Source organism: Tamandua tetradactyla, chromosome 4, assembly GCF_023851605.1.
Source record: "Tamandua tetradactyla isolate mTamTet1 chromosome 4, mTamTet1.pri, whole genome shotgun sequence".
NCBI classification, from domain to species: Eukaryota; Metazoa; Chordata; class Mammalia; order Pilosa; family Myrmecophagidae; genus Tamandua; species Tamandua tetradactyla.
This window is the reverse complement of record NC_135330.1, coordinates 200,437,585-200,456,910: the sequence shown is the minus strand read 5'-3', so window position 1 is coordinate 200,456,910 and position 19,326 is coordinate 200,437,585. Positions and strand designations below refer to the sequence as shown.

Sequence of the window (19,326 nt, the reverse complement as noted above, 5' to 3'; positions counted from 1 at the left end):
ATGTGGGTTTAGACAAGGGTACCAGAAGTTTTTGGGGGGAGAAGGATGAACAGTCCACTGCCAGCAGTCTCTTTTGCTGCCCTTGGCTAAGCCTTTGGCCAAAGCCTGAAGGATACATTTTATCAGGAGCCAGGGAAAATTCCCAAGCCACATGCTCTGCCAGGGGGCCTCAGGACCCCTCCCGTGGGTGGGAAGAAGGAACAGCCTTTTCCGTGTCCCTCCCAGAGGCGGGGACGGCCCCGGCGGCTGCAGTGGACCACCTCTGTCGGAGGGAGCCTTGGGGCTGGGCCGTGGGGAGCTGGTCTGTAAACAGTGCAAGGGCTTCCGTAGATTTGAAACATCTCAACCAGCAACTCTCACTCCCGTGGAGCAGAAACAGTCCCCAGAGAGAGAGGTGAAACCTTGGCTTCTATGGGGGCAAGACGGCGGGATGGGTGCAGAGGGGCCTCGCTTCTGTCCAGGCACCTCTGAGGTCAGGAGGAAACTCGCCCACAGGAAGTGAGACGCACACGGGAGATGAGGCGCCCACGGGAGGAGAGGTGCCCACGGGAGGTGAGACGTGCACGGGAGGAGAGGTGCCCACGGGAGGTGAGACGTGCACGGGAGGAGAGGTGCCCACGGGAGGTGAGACGTGCACGGGAGGAGAGGTGCCCACGGGAGATGAGACGTGCACGGGAGGAGAGGTGCCCACGGGAGGTGAGATGTGCACGGGAGGAGAGGTGCCCACGGGAGGTGAGACGTGCACGGGAGGAGAGGTGCCCACGGGAGGTAAGGCACCCATGGGAGGTGAGACGCACACGGGAGGAGAGGTGCCCACAGGAGGTGAGACATGTGTGGGAGGAGAGAGGTCCACGGGAGGTGAGACCGCATGAGCGCCGCAGCAGAGTTGACCACATGAGCTCTGCACCTGTGCATGCTCTTCAGCGACACGGCCGACAGGGGCTGTGGGAATCAGCCCAAGTGAGGGTCCCAGCGCTGGGGGCGATGACCGTGTGGCCTCTGCAGCTCCCCAACGAGACAGAACAAACTCCAGCTTGAGAATCACCAGGAAAGTCTACCCGCCCTACTGTCTTCCATTTTCCTTTGAGAAGACATTGTTAGTCTCAGTTTCTGAGTAAGGGCCACAAAAGGAGCACACTTAGAAACCGCTGGGCCTCCGTCACGTTGTCTCTTCAGGGGGCCAGAGGGAGAACCAGGATTTACAACCTTAAAGCGTATAAATTTTAGAACTTGGCTATAAAAGACTTTTTACACCCTGAGAAGTTAAAGGTTATCCAGCATATTTATGTGGCCTCAGCATGACTTATTTCGTTTTATGGCCTTATATATTTGAAGCATTATTTGTAAAATATTTCAAAATGCGTTCTAAGGGGGAAAATGTGTCGTGCTAGTGGCACCACCGTAATTGAAGCTACCTACTTGCTCGCTGCGCAGGTTGCTGGTGAGAACATCCGTGTGTGGTGGGCTCATAGGGGCGGGGCAGGGTGCTAGGGGCCCGGGACGGGGCAAAGCCAGGCGTGCGGCTGTGGGCGCAGTGCTGGAGCGGTGCCAGAAGCCCCGACACCCCCAGGACGCCGCTTCCCAGACGTGCGTGGTCCCGGGGAATGCTCTTGATGGAATCACCTCCGAGCACGCAATGCCACAGAGACCTTACATGGGGGCCATGTATTTGTCTTCACTTCTCGTTTGTCTTGGTCAAAACCGTGGCGTGGAAGATGGCGGCTTAGTAAGACGCGCGGATCTTAGTTTCTTCTCCAGGACAGCTACTAGGGGAGTAGAAACGATACAGAACAGCGCCCAAAGCCACAACAGAGATAAAAAAGACAGCGTACCCCATCCAGGAACGGCTGGCTGGCTGAGAGAAGCCGCTCGGGTGAGATCGCCGAGGCGCGCGGGCTTCACCGGGCGGGGCGGCAAGCAGCTGGAGTCACTCCCTTCCCCCTTCCCGGGCCGGCTGGGAGAAGTGGAGAGGCGGTCCCCTGAAACCGCGGCGGCTGGCGCCCACACCACGCGCGGCCCCCCGGACCAACTGAGAGAATTGGATCAGAAATCCCCAGGCCGCGGAGAACGGTGACGGGTGGGGGAGGCCCCTTCCAAACCCGTGACTCCCCGGGAACGTGCACTCTCCCGGGCGGGCCGCTGCCGCTGGCGCCCTCCCGCCACGCTTGTCGCCCGGGCGACTAGGAAATTTGGATGGGCGCTTTCCCGGGCTGCGGCGGCCAGCAACCCTCCCCGCATTCGGACCCCGGGCCGGCTCAAACCCTTCCAAGCCGCTTCGGCTAGCGAACCTCCCGGACGGCGAGAGTTTTCCAAAGTTAAAGGTCCCACAGCACCTTTTACTGGTGGGACCCGCAGACAAACGTGTGCCACGAGTGCCACCTACTGGGCAGGATAAGAAAAACAGAACCCAGAGATTTCACAGAAAAATCTTCCAAACTTTTGGATCCAATACCCAGGGAAATCTGTCTAAATGTGCAGACGCCAACAGAAGATAACGGATCACGCTCAAATAATTGAAAATATGGCCCAGTCAAAGGAACAAACCAATAGTTCAAATGAGATACAGGAGCTGAGACAACTAATGCTGAATATACGAACAGAAATGGAAAACCTCTTCAAAAATGAAATCGATAAATTGAGGGAGGACATGAAGAAGACATGGGCTGATAATAAAGAAGAAATAGAAAAACTGAAAAAACAAATCACAGAACTTATGGAAGTGAAGGACAAAGTAGAAAAGATAGAAAAAACAATGGATACCTACAATGATAGATTCAAAGAGACAGAAGATAGAATTAGTGATTTGGAGGATGGAACATCTGAATTCCAAAAACAAACAGAAACTATCGGGAAGAGAATGGAAAAATTTGAACAGGGTATCAGGGAACTCAAGGACAATATGAACCGCACAAATATACTTGTTGTGGTCGTCCCAGAAGGAGAAGAGAAGGGAAAAGGAGGAGAAAAACTAATGGAAGAAATTATCACTGAAAATTTCCCAACTCTTATTAAAGACCTAAAATTACAGATCCAAGAAGTGCAGCGCACCCCAAAGAGATTAGACCCAAATAGGCGTTCTCCAAGACACTTACTAGTTAGAATGTCAGAGGTCAAAGAGAAAGAGAGGATCTTGAAAGCAGCAAGAGAAAAACAATCCATCACATACAAGGGAAACCCAATAAGACTATGTGTAGATTTCTCAGCAGAAACCATGGAGGCTAGAAGACAGTGGGATGATATATTTAAATTACTAAAAGAGAAAAACTGCCAACCAAGACTCCTATATCCAGCAAAATTGTCCTTCAAAAATGAGGGAGAAATTAAAACATTCTCAGACAAAAAGTCACTGAGAGAATTTGTGACCAAGAGACCAGCTCTGCAAGAAATACTAAAGGGAGCACTAGAGTCAGAACCGAAAAGACAGAAGAGAGAGGTATGGAGAAGAGTGTAGAAAGAAGGAAAGTCAGATATGATATATATAATACAAAAGGCAAAATGGTAGAGGAAAATATTATCCAAACAATAATACTAAATGTTAATGGACTGAATTCCCCAATCAAAAGACATAGACTGGCAGAATGGATTAAAAAACAGGATCCTTCTATATGCTGTCTACAGGAAACACATCTTAGACCCAAAGATAAACATAGGTTGAAAGTGAAAGGTTGGGAAAAGATATTTCATGCAAATAACAACCAGAAAATAGCAGGAGTGGCTATACTAATATCCAACAAGTTAGACTTCAAATGTAAAACAGTTAAAAGAGACAAAGAAGGACACTATATACTAATAAAAGGAACAATTAAACAAGAAGACATAACAAACATAAATATTTACGCACCGAACCAGAATGCCCCAAGATACGTGAGGAATACACTGCAAACACTGAAAAAGGAAATAGACACAAATACCATAATAGTTGGAGACTTCAATTCCCCACTCTCATCAATGGACAGAACATCTAGACAGAGGATCAATAAAGAAATAGAGAATCTGAATATTACTATAAAGGAGCTAGACTTAACAGACATTTATAGGACATTACATCCCACAACAGCAGGATACACCTTTTTCTCAAGTGCTCATGGATCATTCTCAAAGATAGACCATATGCTGGGTCACAAAGCAAGTCTTAACAAATTTAAAAAGATTGAAATCATACACAACACTTTCTCGGATCATAAAGGAATGAAGTTGGAAATCAATAATAGGCGGAATGCCAGAAAATTCACAAATACGTGGAGGCTCAACAACACACTCTTAAACAACGAGTGGGTCAAAGAAGAAATTACAAGAGAAATTAGTAAATACCTCGAGGCGAATGAAAATGAAAACACAACATATCAAAACTTATGGGATGCAGCAAAGGCAGTGCTAAGAGGGAAATTTATTGCCCTAAATGCCTATATCAGAAAAGAAGAAAAGGCAAAAATGCAGGAATTAACTGTTCACTTGGAAGAACTGGAGAAAGAACAGCAAACTAATCCCAAAGCAAGCAAAAGGAAAGAAATAACAAAGATCAGAGCAGAAATAAATGAAATTGAAAACATGAAAACAATAGAGAAAATCAATAAGACCAGAAGTTGGTTCTATGAGAAAATCAAGAAGATTGATGGGCCCTTATCAAGATTGACAAAAAGAAGAAGAGAGAGGATGCAAATAAATAAGATCAGAAATGGAAGAGGAGACATAACTACTGACCTCACAGAAATAAAGGAGGTAATAACAGGATACTATGAACAACTTTACGCTAATAAATAAAACAATTTAGATGAAATGGACGGGTTCCTGGAAAGACATGAACAACCAACTTTGACTCAAGAAGACATAGATGACCTCAACAAACCAATCACAAGTAAAGAAACTGAATTAGTCATTCAAAAACTTCCTAAAAAGAAAAGTCCAGGACCAGACGGCTTCACATGTGAATTCTATCAGCCATTCCAGAAAGAATTAGTACCAACTCTCCTCAAACTCTTCAAAAAAATCGAAGTGGAGGGAAAACTACCTAATTCATTCTATGAAGCCAACATCACCCTCATACCAAAACTAGGCAAAGATATTACAAAAAAAGAAAACTACAGACCAATCTCTCTAATGAATATAGATGCAAAAATCCTCAATAAAATTCTAGCAAATCGTATCCAACAACACATTAAAAGAATTATACATCATGACCAAGTAGGATTCATCCCAGGTATGCAAGGATGGTTCAACATAAGAAAATCAATTAATGTAATACACCATATCAACAAATCAAAGCAGAAAAATCACATGATCATCTCAATTGATGCAGAGAAGGCATTTGACAAGATTCAACATCCTTTCCTGCTGAAAACACTTCAAAAGATAGGAATACAAGGGAACTTCCTTAAAATGATAGAGGGAATATATGAAAAACCCACAGCTAATATCATCCTCAATGGGGAAAAATTGAAAACTTTCCCCCTAAGATCAGGAACAAGACAAGGATGTCCACTATCACCACTATTATTCAACATTGTGTTGGAGGTTCTAGCCAGAGCAATTAGACAAGAAAAAGAAATACAAGGCATCAAAATTGGAAAGGAAGAAGTAAAACTATCACTGTTTGCAGACGATATGATACTATACGTCGAAAACCCGGAAAAATCCACAACAAAACTACTAGAGCTAATAAATGAGTACAGCAAAGTAGCAGGTTACAAGATCAACATTCAAAAATCTGTAGCATTTCTATACACTAGTAATGAACAAGCTGAGGGGGAAATCAAGAAACGAATCCCATTTACAATTGCAACTAAAAGAATAAAATACCTAGGAATAAATTTAACTAAAGAGACAAAAAACCTATATAAAGAAAACTACAAAAAACTGTTAAAAGAAATCACAGAAGACCTAAATAGATGGAAGGGCATACCGTGTTCATGGATTGGAAGACTAAATATAGTTAAGATGTCAATCCTACCTAAATTGATTTACAGATTCAATGCAATACCAATCAAAATCCCTACAACTTATTTTTCAGAAATAGAAAAACCAATAAGCAAATTTATCTGGAAGGGCAGGGTGCCCCGAATTGCTAAAAACATCTTGAGGAAAAAAAACGAAGCTGGAGGTCTAGCGCTGCCGGACTTTAAGGCATATTATGAAGCCACAGTGGTCAAAACAGCATGGTATTGGCATAAAGATAGATATATCGACCAATGGAATCAAATAGAGTGCTCAGATATAGACCCTCTCATCTATGGACATTTGATCTTTGATAAGGCAGTCAAGCCAACTCACCTGGGACAGAGCAGTCTCTTCAATAAATGGTGCCTAGAGAACTGGATATCCATATGCAAAAGAATGAAAGAAGACCCATCTCTCACACCCTATACAAAAGTTAACTCAAAATGGATCAAAGATCTAAACATTAGGTCTAAGACCATAAAACAGTTAGAGGAAAATGTTGGGAGATATCTTATGGATCTTACAACTGGAGGCGGTTTTATGGACCTTAAACCTAAAGCAAGAACACTGAAGAAGGAAATAAATAAATGGGAGCTCCTCAAAATTAAACACTTTTGTGCATCAAAGAACTTCATCAAGAAAGTAGAAAGACAGCCTACACAATGGGAGACAATATTTGGAAATGATATATCAGATAAAGGTCTAGTATCCAGAATTTATAAAGAGATTGTTCATCTCAACAACAAAAAGACAGCCAACCCAATTACAAAATGGGAAAAAGACTTGAACAGACACCTATCAGAAGAGGAAATACAAATGGCCAAAAGGCACATGAAGAGATGCTCAATGTCCCTGGCCATTAGAGAAATGCAAATCAAAACCACAATGAGATATCATCTCACACCCACCAGAATGGCCATTATCAACAAAACAGAAAATGACAAGTGCTGGAGAGGATGCGGAGAAAGAGGCACACTTATCCACTGTTGGTGGGAATGTCAAATGGTGCAACCACTGTGGAAGGCAGTTTGGTGGTTCCTCAAAAAGCTGAATATAGAATTGCCATATGACCCAGCAATACCATTGCTGGGAATATACTCAAAGGACTTAAGGGCAAAGACACAAACGGATATTTGCACACCAATGTTTATAGCAGCGTTATTTACAATTGCAAAGAGATGGAAACAGCCGAAATCTCCATCAACAGAAGAGTGGCTAAACAAACTGTGGTATATACATACGATGGAATACTATGCAGCTTTAAGACAGGATAAACTTATGAAGCATGTAATAACATGGATGGACCTAGAGAACATTTTGCTGAGTGAGTCTAGCCAAAAACTAAAGGATAAATACTGTATGGTCCCACTGATGTGAACAGACATTCGAGAATAAATTTGGAATATGTCATTGGTAACAGAGTCCAGCAGGAGGTAGAAACAGGGTAAGATAATGGGCAATTGGAGTTGAAGGGATACAGACTGTGCAACAGGACTAGATACAAAAACTCAAAAATGGACAGCACAATAATACCTAATTGTAAAGTAATCTTGTTAAAACACTGAATGAAGCTGCATCTGAGCTATAGGTTTTTGTTTTGTTTTGTTTTGCTTTGTTTTGACTTTACTATTATTACTTTTATTTTTGTCTCTATATTAACATTCTATATCTTTTTCGGTTATGTTGCTAGTTTTTCTAAACCGATGCAAATGTACTAAGAAATGATGATCATGCATCTATGTGATGATGTTAAGAATTACTGATTGCATATGTAGAATGGTATGATTTCTAAATGTTGGGTTAATTTCTTTTTTTCCGTTAATTAAAAAAAAAAAAAGAGAAGGGGTAATTGGAGCTGAAGGGATACAGACTGTACAACGGGACTGGATATAAAAACTCAGAAATGGACAGCACAATACTACCCAATTGTAATGCAATTATGTTAAAACACTGAATGAAGCTGCATGTGAGGTATAGGTTTTTTTGTTTTTTTTTTTCTTTCTATTAATGTTTTAATTCTTATTCTGTTGTCTTTTTTTTTCTTTTTCTAAATCGATGCAAATGTACTAAGAAATGATGAATATGCAACTATGTGATGTTATTAAGAATTACTGATTGTACATGTAGAATGGAATGATTTCTAATTGTTTTGTTAATTCTTTTTTTAATTAATAAAAAAAAAAAAGAAAAAAAAAAAAAACGTGGCGTATCTGCAGTGCCCGCAGGGGGCTTGCCGCCCTGCACAGAAAATGACATATTGATGCTGAATCCGTTCCAGTCTGTTAGATGGTGCTTTGAAATGTCTTCTTTGTGCAGCATCTGTGTTCCCTTTTCTACCAATAAAAATGTACTAATGATTCTTTCAGACGTGTCGGAGGAAGGCTTCCAGATTCCCGCCACGATAACAGAGCGATACAAAGTCGGAAGGACGATAGGAGATGGAAATTTTGCTGTTGTAAAGGAGTGTGTGGAAAGGTGAGACGGATATCATTAGCATTGAACTTTGAAGGAAATATTTGGCGCTGTGTTTTCCACGACTGCATCTTTATTTGCGGTCTGCAGCACATATGGAATAAGTTACTATCTCAACCCCAGTTGTAAAAAGAAAAAAAAATTAAAGAAAAGCCCGTCTAACAACAGATCTGAAAAATGGAATGTTTCCTGGGGACCATCTATAAATTAATGGCTTTGATTTTTTCTGTAATGTACTCAGCAAAACTTTCCAGATCTTTCGGGTAAGTCTTTTTATTTGGTTAAAAAGACATATCAAGTAGTTTTCCCTACCACTTTTTTGTGGCATGCTTTCATAGAGGTCAGGATGTTCCCATGCCGAGCTCACATCTTTTATATGTGCTACCATAAAATTCAATGTAATTGTAACTTTGGAAAGCTTTAGTGTGCCCCGATCCCCACAAAAACAGGGCTCAGGCTGCCGGGGTGCCACAGTGGGCAGGAGCCAGCGCTCCAGGGCCAAAAGGTGGCTGCACAGTCAGGGCTGTCCCTGAGGTTCTGATCCTGAATCGAAGATGGTAGCTGGTGACAACCCGACAGGGACGTGGCAAAAATGAGCCACAGCCCGACTAGCCCCTTGCTCGCCAGAGGCAGGGCTGGGGGCCTGGTGACCAGCAGCTTTGCCTCAGCGCTACAGGCCCAGGAGTGAAACCTCGGGGCGCTGCCTGCAGAGCTCCTGGGGGCTGAGACCCTCCCGGCCACAGACTGCACTCCCCCGGCAGCATGCCAGCCGCGCTGGACATGCCCAGCAGGGAGGCCACTGCTGAGCCACCCATGGTGGCCGAGCACCTGAGGGCCATGAGCAGGATGCAGCTTAGAGGGTCCAATGTCGTAACTGTCCGGCCACCTGCTCCTGTCTCCCCCCACCCCTGGGCCAGGGCGTGAGGCTGAGCTTGCTGCTACCCCTGGCAAAGGGGGATGCTGCTCGCTGAGCCCGCTCTCCTCCCTGGGGTCCTGCCCTCCTCCAGGGGTCCTGCCCGCCACCCCCTCTGCCAGGGTCCCGTCCTCCTCCAGGGGTCCTGCCCACCGCCCCCCTCCCCTGGGATCCCACTGTGCAAACTGCTGCCCTGCCCGGCCCACTGGGCACTTCTGAAGCTGTGGGAGAAGCACCCACAGCCCTGCCCTGAGGCCCTGCCCGGCAGCTGAGGTGACCTGCAGTGGGTGTCCCGGCAGAGAGCTGCTTGGGAAGCAGCGTTTCCGTTTCCGCACAACACTTAAAAACCTTCAAAAAGCAGATGTGAAAACACACCCCTAGGTGTCGCCTCTGTCCTCCCGGCCCGGGGTGGCTCCTGCACTTCCAGGCGCAGGAGGAGGGCACGAGGCCTCCTCCGCTGAGCTCTGCTAACTTCGTTTTTACAACTCACGGAATCAGCTGGATTGAAAGTTTGTCAGACAGCCCTCCGGAAGGTTCTAGTAGTTCTGGCTCTGGCCTTGGGTCAAACTTAGCATGAAGCCGACCTAACAAACTGATTCCCGTCGGAGAGCAGGAGGAAAAGGTGTCTTTGTTTGCTGCTGCTGCTGCTTTGTTGTAGACAGAATGTTCCAGAAAAGGTCAGGGTTCTAGTGTCAGGAACAAGCAAGCAAATGGCCTGTATTGGGCCAGCGGTCCAGCTCTCTAGTGTTCTCAGCACTGCAAGGCATGGACAAGGCTGTCTTTCACCTCCCTAAGTGCTCGCAGCAGTGCCCGGAACTCTAAGATGATTTTAGAGGTTTCATTTCTTCCCCAATGATTTCCTTTACCAACTTGAAGCAAACGGTTAGAGTTATACCCTCATTTCATACTATCGCCTAGACTCGTTTAGACTTGCTTTTCCAGGTTCAGCAACTTTCCTAGAAACATCTTCTTACAGGACGGAAGGATTTTATTCTATAACGTAATAGTCCTAACCCTCAGGGGAATCTCTCAGTATTCCCTTGGTGGCCTCTCGGGGGCTCGCTCTCTGGTGGAAAGTATGGATGAACGCAGGGGGGCGTCGACTCCTTGCAGGCGAGGCTGGAGGTGGGGGCCCGAGGTGCTGTGTCCTGGTGAGCCCAAGGACACCCCTGCCAGGTGCTCTCATCTTCCCCTTGGCATCATCCCCGGGGCCAGCAACCCCCCTCCCCAGGGCCTGCTCCCTGCCTGGCTCCCCCACCCGTTCCCCTGGAGTCCTCCCTCCCTCAAGGGAAGCAAACGCTCAAAAGGCAGATGGGGCTTCGCAGAGCCGAGGGCCCAAGCCCCCTTCCCTAGCCTGGCTGGCTTGGGTCGCCACCTTGCCCAAGCAGCTGCCTGCTGGCCTCACCCCCTACACCCATTCACCCCCTCTACCCCTTACACCCCCTGTCCCCCCTTGCACCTCTGCCCCCTCTACCCCTTGCACTGCCTGTACCCCTGGCCTCCCCTGCACCCCCTGTCCCCCTTGCACCCCCCTGCACCCCCCACACCCCTCGCAACCCTGTGGTAAAATGAGGTATTTGAAAGCAGATACAAGGTTGCCTAAGCTCGTATCTGGATGTCACAGGGTTTTAGGGTTCGTGTGAAGCAGAAAACCGCAAGCCTTTAGTTTTCCTTAAGCACTTTCTAGTTGGTGAACTGACTCCCAAGTTCCTGGCAGAGGCGCGGAGCCCTGTGGCAGCTCCCGCCTCTGTGTGCTGGCACATGCCCACTCGCGCTCCTGTTACCCGCGAGGCGCTGCGCAAAAGTTGCGCAGGCCCGAGGGGCTGGTCGCGGAACTGCTGCCCTGGGCATGGGTGGTCCCGCCCCGCGGCTTCCCCCACGGCTTCCCACCACATCACCACACAGGGCAGAGGCGCGCGGGCGTGGCCGTGGGGCGCGGCTGACCTGGGAGGGCAGGGAGCTCGTCCGTGCCAAGCCTGGAGACCACGTTAAGCAAAAGGCCAAAATGCAAAGGAAAAGTGGCACGCGCACTGTGAAAGGTCACTCTTCCCCTGTGACGTCCGAGAGGAAACGGCAGGCGGAGGCCGAGCTCCCCGCGAGATCCCAGCAGGAGGCGGAGCCACAGCCCTGCGTCTGCAGCCGCCCACCCCTGCGTTGGGAGGCGCTTTGTGGGGGTCTGGGGCCTGTACCCTGCGCAGCCCTGCCCTGGGCACGGCTGTCGGTCCCGGTTGCCCCGTCTCCGGGCACAGGCAGCGCCAGGTCCTCTGGACGCCGCTCTCCGCAGGGGCCCCGGGGCAGGGGCCTTGGCTCCCCCACCCACTTCTGAGTGATCCCACCCTGGCCTGGCTCACCAGGAGAGCCTTCAGTTCCCGCAGCCTTGCGTGGTTTTCACACTTGCAACAACCTGGAGCCTCGAAGGGCGGTGGAGGAAGCATTTTAAAGGAAACGGCGCAAATGACTTCTAGAAGGCCCTGGAAACGCAGTTTTACTATTGGGCCCTTAACTGGCCCTCTCCAGGCACGTCGGCTTCCTGCACTCAGCGCACAGCTAGGAAATAACTACACCCGCCTTTGAAATGAGGTTGCAGCCCCTCACCCTCGCTGTCTTCACCAGCACTCGCTGCACTGGCCTTGGCCTGCAGGGGTGGAGCTGGCCTCTCCGGTTAGCGCAGACCCGTGAGCAGCAGCGGTCGCTTACGCGTGTGCCCTGCCCTTTGCCAGAACACATGGCCTTACACGTGCCGTCACAGTATCGCAACGCATCCATCACCGAGGCGGGGGCAGCGTGGCCCAGCCCCCCGGGAGGCAGAGACACGCCCCCCCAGATCCGATTGGCGTGGGCGCGGGGCTTTGGGCAGGTGGCTGGTGGCGGCTGCAGGCGCTCCCCTCACTCTTCCTGTGAAACGAGACAGCACGAAGACCCCGGCAGCTCGTGCAGATGCGATCAGGGTTTGCGATCGGGGTTTCCTGTGGCCCTTTCGGTGCCCTCTGACCCTGTACTGCCCATGTGGAACTCACAGCCTTGCACACTCAACCGAGGGCTGCAGGGTGTGTGTTGCATCATGAGAGTTTCCCGTGTGTCCATGGCAGCCATTCAGAAAACCGTCCCCTGCACCTCATGGCCCTGACTGGTCACTCTCTGCCTACTGCCATTCCCAGGGTGCGGCCGCCGGTGGGCACCGCACGAGTCTGTTTCCTTGTCTGAGTGCAGCGGTGCCCACAGAACCAGCTTACTACTTGCCATGTGGCACACTTCTTGTCCTTACACTTGGTCAACCTGTAGGCGGCCACACGTTTCTTTTTTTGTTTGTTTGTGTGCTCGGGCAGCACTGGGAATCGAGCCCGGGTCTCCGGCATGGCAGGCGAGAACTCTGCCACTGCGCCACCCTTGCAGTGCCCACATTTCTTTTTAAAAGGGGGAAAACAGAGTCTTTGTTTTTTAATATGTTTACATAATGATGCAATACCCGTGGCTAAGAAGTTGATCCCCAACAAACTGGCTCCATAGGTATGAAATTGTTTTATTTTTTAAAAAACAAACCCTCTCTCTTTTCAGGTCGACTGCTAGGGAGTATGCGCTGAAAATTATCAAGAAAAGCAAATGTCGGGGCAAAGTATGTATAATAAGGCTTATGCTTATGAAAATGTAGTAATTAGGAGATATAAAGATATGCTCCCAGATAAATTCTAGATAAATATAAGTTCATCCTAAGAGTTGCATTTTGATGGAATATAATGTATACCTATAATGGCAGTCTCACTTTATTCTGTAATATTCCTGGAATAGTTGAAATGGTCAGATATTATTCCTGCTCCTTGCCTTTATTTGTCTGTTTCCCTTGATTTTGTGATCTCAGTGTCATTGTGTCCTTCCATGTGAAGGAGAGTTATTGTGACAGGTGCCTTGCAGGCAGCCTCTAAGGACCTTCCACGTATTTTGGAAGTTCCAGACTATGTGAATATCGGAATCAAGATAGATTCACTGTATTTTATCCAAGCACATCCTGATCCTCACGTAGGGTGGTTTGCTCATTTGGGTTCGTTCCTCCCGTGTTCCGAATCTCCTGCTGACTGAGTTCATTTTCGCTTGGTCAGGAGCACATGATCCAGAACGAAGTGTCCATCTTAAGAAGAGTGAAGCATCCCAACATCGTCCTTCTCATTGAGGAGATGGATGTGCCGACGGAGCTGTACCTGGTGATGGAGCTGGTAAAGGTAGGCATTTGGGAAAGGAGATGGCGTGCGGGGCGCGGCACACCCTGCCTGCCGAGCTGCTCCTCTCCCGCTGGCGCAGTCTGAGCCCCGCGATGGCCTCTCGTGCCCGCACCCTGGGGTGCGGCGGGCACACAGCGCTGGCTGCGGGGTGGAAGGGCTCGCAGGACGCGTTTCCACTGGCTCGTGGCGGAGGATGCGCGGGTTTTTACTGCTGGAGGAAACTCGCTTGCCCCTGAGCCACGGGGCCGCCCCGCTAGCTAAGACGAGCTTTAAACTCTCAGTCGCCGAGGCCGCAAAAAATAGCCCCCCACCTCGCAAAAATGTGACGTCTCCAGCCTGTCCAAGAATGCTTCCCTCTCATCCCCACACATGAAATCACACTTTTATTCTGTAACAACGTAGAATGTGGGAGTGGCCAAATGCACTGCTTGCTGAGATGGAGGAAGGTCCTATGCCATCTCCTATCTCTGTCTGGAAATTTTCAGTTAGAAATTTAGAAAAATGGAAGGTTTGCTTTTTGTGGACTTGTGTTTTTCTCAAGTCTTTCCTGTTATTTCCATGTAACCTACGCTAGTGGTAAAATCCTGTAAGTTCATGTGCCATCCTTTTCACACCTGTGGGCTCGGCTGGGGATTCGGGGCGGGAGCCCTGGGCGATGTGGCCGTGGTGGAGGTTCATCACCGCAATGACAGCACCGAAGCTAACCGACTGTATAAAACACGCTCTCGTTATTCAGAGGTGATTTCCTTGAGGTCTGCTGGTATTTCCTTTTTGCTTTATAGCTTTAGAGGGAGCCTGTTTTGGGACTTCAGGTTGTATCTGTGTCTTTCAGCAGGACACGGGATTGTTTTAGTAGCATAAGAGTTACCTGTTTGAGGCTGAGGGGGGTAAAAATGGTAAACTGTTATTCCAGCAAAGAAACGTCAATTTCATTTATTCAAAAGATTTTCATCTTGGCACTTTTATTAACAAAATTCTCACTTAACCAACGTGGTAAATTGCCTTCTTGCTGGCTCCAAGGACAGTGTTTTTACCACATTAATTTCTCGACCAAGAACTTCAAACCATAGATGTTACCTCTCTGTGAGCTAAAAAATAAAATAGAAAGGATTACCCCCGCTATTGGCTAATTTTTCTAGAGCTGACACTAAAATTCATTGGAAGATGAGTCAGGGCTGTGGAAATCTCGTCGGTTCCGCGGGCGCTGCGGGCCGGTGTGTCGGCTGTGGCCGGTGCGGGGCTGCACACACAAACACCCCTGTCAGGCGGGCAGGTGCGCGGGGCCTGGTGAGCGTGGACAGCCCCGCTCTGGGCCCCTCGTCCAGCCCACGGGCGCCGCATTCGCGGGAGGTGCGAGGGCATGTCCCTGGAGCTGCGAAGTAGCGGTTTGCAAGCGTGAAACTGCGTGGTCGTATGAGGCGGGCTCTGCTTCCGACTGCCGGACTGGTGCGGAGACACTGCGCGGTGGCCCCGAAGTCACCCGGGTCAGGGCAGGGTCGAAGGGCAGCGGGAGGTGTACGGCCCCCGCAGGCTGCGGCCGGAGGAAGTGCCTGCAGGCGCCCAAGGCGGCTGTGCACGGGGAGGTGGCCGGAGAGTCGGAATCCCGCAGGCGGCCTCTCCCTCCACCGCGGGGAAGGGGCGGTGCCTCTTAGCGAGGACGGGGTTCCACGAGTGAGTGTGGGGAGTCGTGTCTGCATTAGGCGAGCTCGGACTGTGCAGGGCAGCCTGGGGGGACGGCAGGTAGACCCCCCCAGGAGGGGGGACGGCCAGGCACCGGGGCAGAGGGGGGCTTTGTGGGGCCCCCTAGACAGCCACACATGCAGGTTCACATGTACCAACACACGCACACACACCTGGACACAGGCACAAACATGCACACGTGCACGCACAGTGGACACAGGCACAGGCATGCACACACACAACCATGCATAAACAGACACCCACGGCCATGCACTCACAGACACACAACAGGCATGCACAAGCACACATGGACACACAGCCATGCCCTCATGGACATACAACAGGAACACGAACACACATGCATGGACATGCCTGACCGTGCACACATACAGCCATGCATGCATGGACACACAGCCAGCCATGTACACATGGGTACACACCACGCATGGTCACACAATGGATACACACATGGACAGGCACAGACATGCTCACACACACCATGCACATATGGACACACGTGGACACACGCAGATGCATGCACACACGCATGGATGCCCCTGTGGCAGGCCTGTGGAGCGGGGTGTGGACCCGCTTCTGGGTGCAGCTGGCCTGAGGGGCACAGCGAGGTGAGTGGGTGTGCTGGAGCCGTGGCTGGGGTCAGGGGTCAGGGGGTGCAGGCTGGGCACACCCGGCACCGTGGCATCGGCACCAGGCTCGTCCTGCTTTTGCGGTGGATAGGGATGGGGCGCCCCCGGGAGGTGGGTGGGAGAGGAGCCCGGCGCTTGGCGCGGCAGATGCGGAAATCGCGCTGGGCGCCGGCCCCACCCCATCGGAAGGGGTCGGCTCTCTCCTCCCCCTCCCACCCCCCCCACCCCCACCCCCCACCTCCCGGCCCCGTGGAAACTCTCCAAGTTTCTCCTCCCACAGCCTTCCCCACTCCCGCAAGTTTGCCTGGCCCCGGGCGTCTGTGTGATGTCTCCCCCCGCCAGGTCGCCAGCCAGGGCACGGGCCTTACTTGGCGCGTAGGCTGCGGGTTTGGACCTGGCCACGCGTGGGTCCGCGGCAAGGCCCACCAGCCTGCCTGAGCCCGGAGGGGTAAGACCCCGAGGGGCGGTGGGAGCCCCCTGCAGCCGAGACCGGCTCTGATGCCGCGCCTGCTCCTCTGTCCTCAGGGAGGAGACCTCTTCGACGCCATCACGTCCACCAACAAGTACACGGAGCGGGACGCCAGCGGGATGCTTTACAACCTGGCCAGCGCCGTCAAGTACCTGCACGGGCTCAACATCGTGCACCGCGACATCAAGCCCGAGAACCTGCTGGTAAGAGACCGGCCGGCTGAGCGGCTCTGCGTACTCGCCTTTCTGTGTGTCCTTTCCTAGTTTATCTCAAAGCCTCCTTTCCTCATTACCACTGGGGACCCCTGAGCGTCCCCATGGGGTGGCAGGGCCCCTGTGCCGGCTCACTGAGGGGACAGCGTGCGGGAAAGGGCCGAGGGTGCAGGGTGCCTCCTGCGTAAATAGTGCTGCAGCCCCCCCCATCCCACCCACAGTGCACGCACCCCTGTCTCCGGGAGCTGGTGTTGGGGCACCTTGGCCGCAGCCCTTCACTGCTGGAGACCGCACGTCCAGGAGGGGCTCGGGGTGCGGGCGCTGTCCAGTGCTAGGCTGGGGCGGGGCACGCGTCACCCAGTTCACGTTGGAGCCGCTCCAGAAATGCACCCCTCGGGCGAGTCCCCACCAGCGTGGCCATCCCGCAGGCCCAGGCCAAGGCTGGCCGCTGCGCTGGAAGAGCTTGCTCTGACCTAGTTGCCCCCGGACCCCGCAGCGGCAGCCCCTGGGCCCCCTCAGCTCAGTGCCTTCCCTCGCGGGCATCCGAGCAGGCGGGACTGCCCCAAGGGTCTGCTGACTTGCAGCCAGGCCTTTGCTCAGAACTTCCGCCACAAGTTGGGTGACTGGAAATTAGTGTTTCACTTGCCTCCCCCTGCGCAGATGTTTTGTGCACCGTTAGCTGCGCTCCCCATGGGACAGCAAACTGTTTCTGCAAAAGCCCTGGGGACTTTTATTGAAATTGCAATTCACGGGGTTCTTACTGCATAAGGCATTTGTTCTTTTGAACATACTTCAAATTACCCTAAAAGATCCTTTCTTTTCCAATTCTTGGACAAGAATTATATTTCAGTGCAGTCATTTGTAACAGAGGTTTAAACTATCTATATGAAAACTTAAAGGAAGTCAGCTCCTCCATGGCATGCTGTTACCCGGGAGGGGCAAGACGGCAGGGCGGTGAGTCCTGTGGGGACGCATCTGTTGTAGGGTGCAGCCAGGACAAGGAGAAAGTAAGTCAAACGAAATCAGATGACACCGCTAACTGCAGGTGAGGCCTCTTAACTCACGTGGAAATAACAGAACACCGTCGTGGGGCAGCAACCACACACCCGGGATTTATAGTTTGGCTGACAAGTTCAAAGCCGTGTGCTCTGCTCTTCCACCGACTGGTCTTGTGACCTTGAGGAAGTTACTCAACTCCCCAAACCATCATCTTCCATGGGGCTTTTATAAGATAGCCGTAACATGCATCTGTTAGTTCACTAACTTCTTTTTATCCCCCCTTTACTTGTAATGAATATTAAATTATTGACCCTAAAAATAACACTGCTTAACAATAGAACTGCACATAGTAAAAGTCACCTTTCAGCTCTTTCTGACATTCTTTTAAAATTTTATTATTTGCCCATGCATGGATTTGCCATCTCATTGCAAAAGGTAGAACTGTTGACCAATCTTGAAAAGTGCTTTGATAAAGTTAATGTGAAGATTTTTAATCCATTCGCTTACTACAGAGAAATTTGCAGAATAAATTAACAGCATCACTTCACACTTTGCTTTACTGTTTTATTAAGGGCTCAGAAACACCTTCCACATTCTTAGTCCAGTACCAAGACTTCTGCTAACTGAATGTTTGATTAATATTTAACTATCAAAGTGTCATTGATAAAAGTCTAATTCAGCTGTAGATAGCATTTTACATGATATAATTGTATATATGGAAATTTTAGGGGTTTTATTTTTAATTTTTATAGAAGAATATAAAAATATTGACGTTTCATCTTAAGGTTTCATACTGACCATATAGTATGACTTATTTAATTCCAAGTATTTGACCAGGAATGAACATTTGGTCAGGTTCAAAGCATTTTAACAAAAAATATGATGTGATTAAAGTCATATTTCTAGCCACATTCTGGTGAAAACTGGGCATTGACCCAATATAGCTCTTAAATTTTTATTATTATATCATTAGTGAGGGTGCCCCATTAATTATGACAATGATTCTTTCATAATTTTAAAAATGTAATTGTCTAGTGTGGTGTTTAGTGATGACATGGTGGGTGAGCAAGTGGGTGGAGGTGGGCCAGGAGGGTGGACGTGGGCCAGGAGGGTGGAGGTGGACCAGGAGGGTGGAGGTAGACCAGGAGGGTGGACGTGGGCCAGGAGGGTGGACGTGGGCCAGGAGGGTGGACATGGGCCAGGAGGGTGGACGTGGGCCAGGAGGGTGGAGGTAGACCAGGAGGGTAGACGTGGGCCAGGAGGGTGGACGTGGGCCAGGAGGGTGGAGGTGGACCAGGAGGGTGGAGGTAGACCAGGAGGGTGGAGGTGGGCCAGGAGGGTGGACGTGGGCCAGGAGGGTGGAGGTGGACCAGGAGGGTGGAGGTAGACCAGGAGGGTGGAGGTGGGCCAGGAGGGTGGACGTGGGCCAGGAGGGTGGACATGGGCCAGGAGGGTGGACGTGGGCCAGGAGGGTGGAGGTGGACCAGGAGGGTGGAGGTGGACCAGGAGGGTGGAGGTGGACCAGGAGGGTGGACGTGGGCCAGGAGGGCCGAGGTGGGCCAGGAGGGTGGAGGTGGACCAGGAGGGTGGAGGTGGACCAGGAGGGCGGAGGCAGGCCAGGTGGGCGGCTGGCAGAAGGGAGAAGTTTCCACCTAAGAGCTGACCTGTACCCCGCAGCCTCACTGGGTGGGGAGCGGGCACGGCGCCCTTGCTACGCCGTGCCTGGGTGTCATGTCCACGCGTGTCCTTCGCTGGTCTGCGTGCCTTGGTCGTCTGATCGGGAAGC

General features: G+C 50.3%; 1 protein-coding gene across 3 annotated transcripts in view; it reads left to right on the top strand.

Moving 5' to 3' along the window:
* Positions 1–19,326, top strand: part of DCLK1 (doublecortin like kinase 1) — a 287,967-nt gene that overhangs the window by 234,099 nt on the left and 34,542 nt on the right. For all 3 annotated transcript variants that reach the window (XM_077159033.1, XM_077159032.1, XM_077159034.1), the window contains 4 exons: positions 8,301–8,409; positions 12,875–12,932; positions 13,414–13,533; positions 16,386–16,532. In XM_077159033.1, the coding sequence (XP_077015148.1) occupies positions 8,301–8,409; positions 12,875–12,932; positions 13,414–13,533; positions 16,386–16,532 (434 nt within the window). The remainder of the gene's footprint in view (positions 1–8,300; positions 8,410–12,874; positions 12,933–13,413; positions 13,534–16,385; positions 16,533–19,326) is intronic.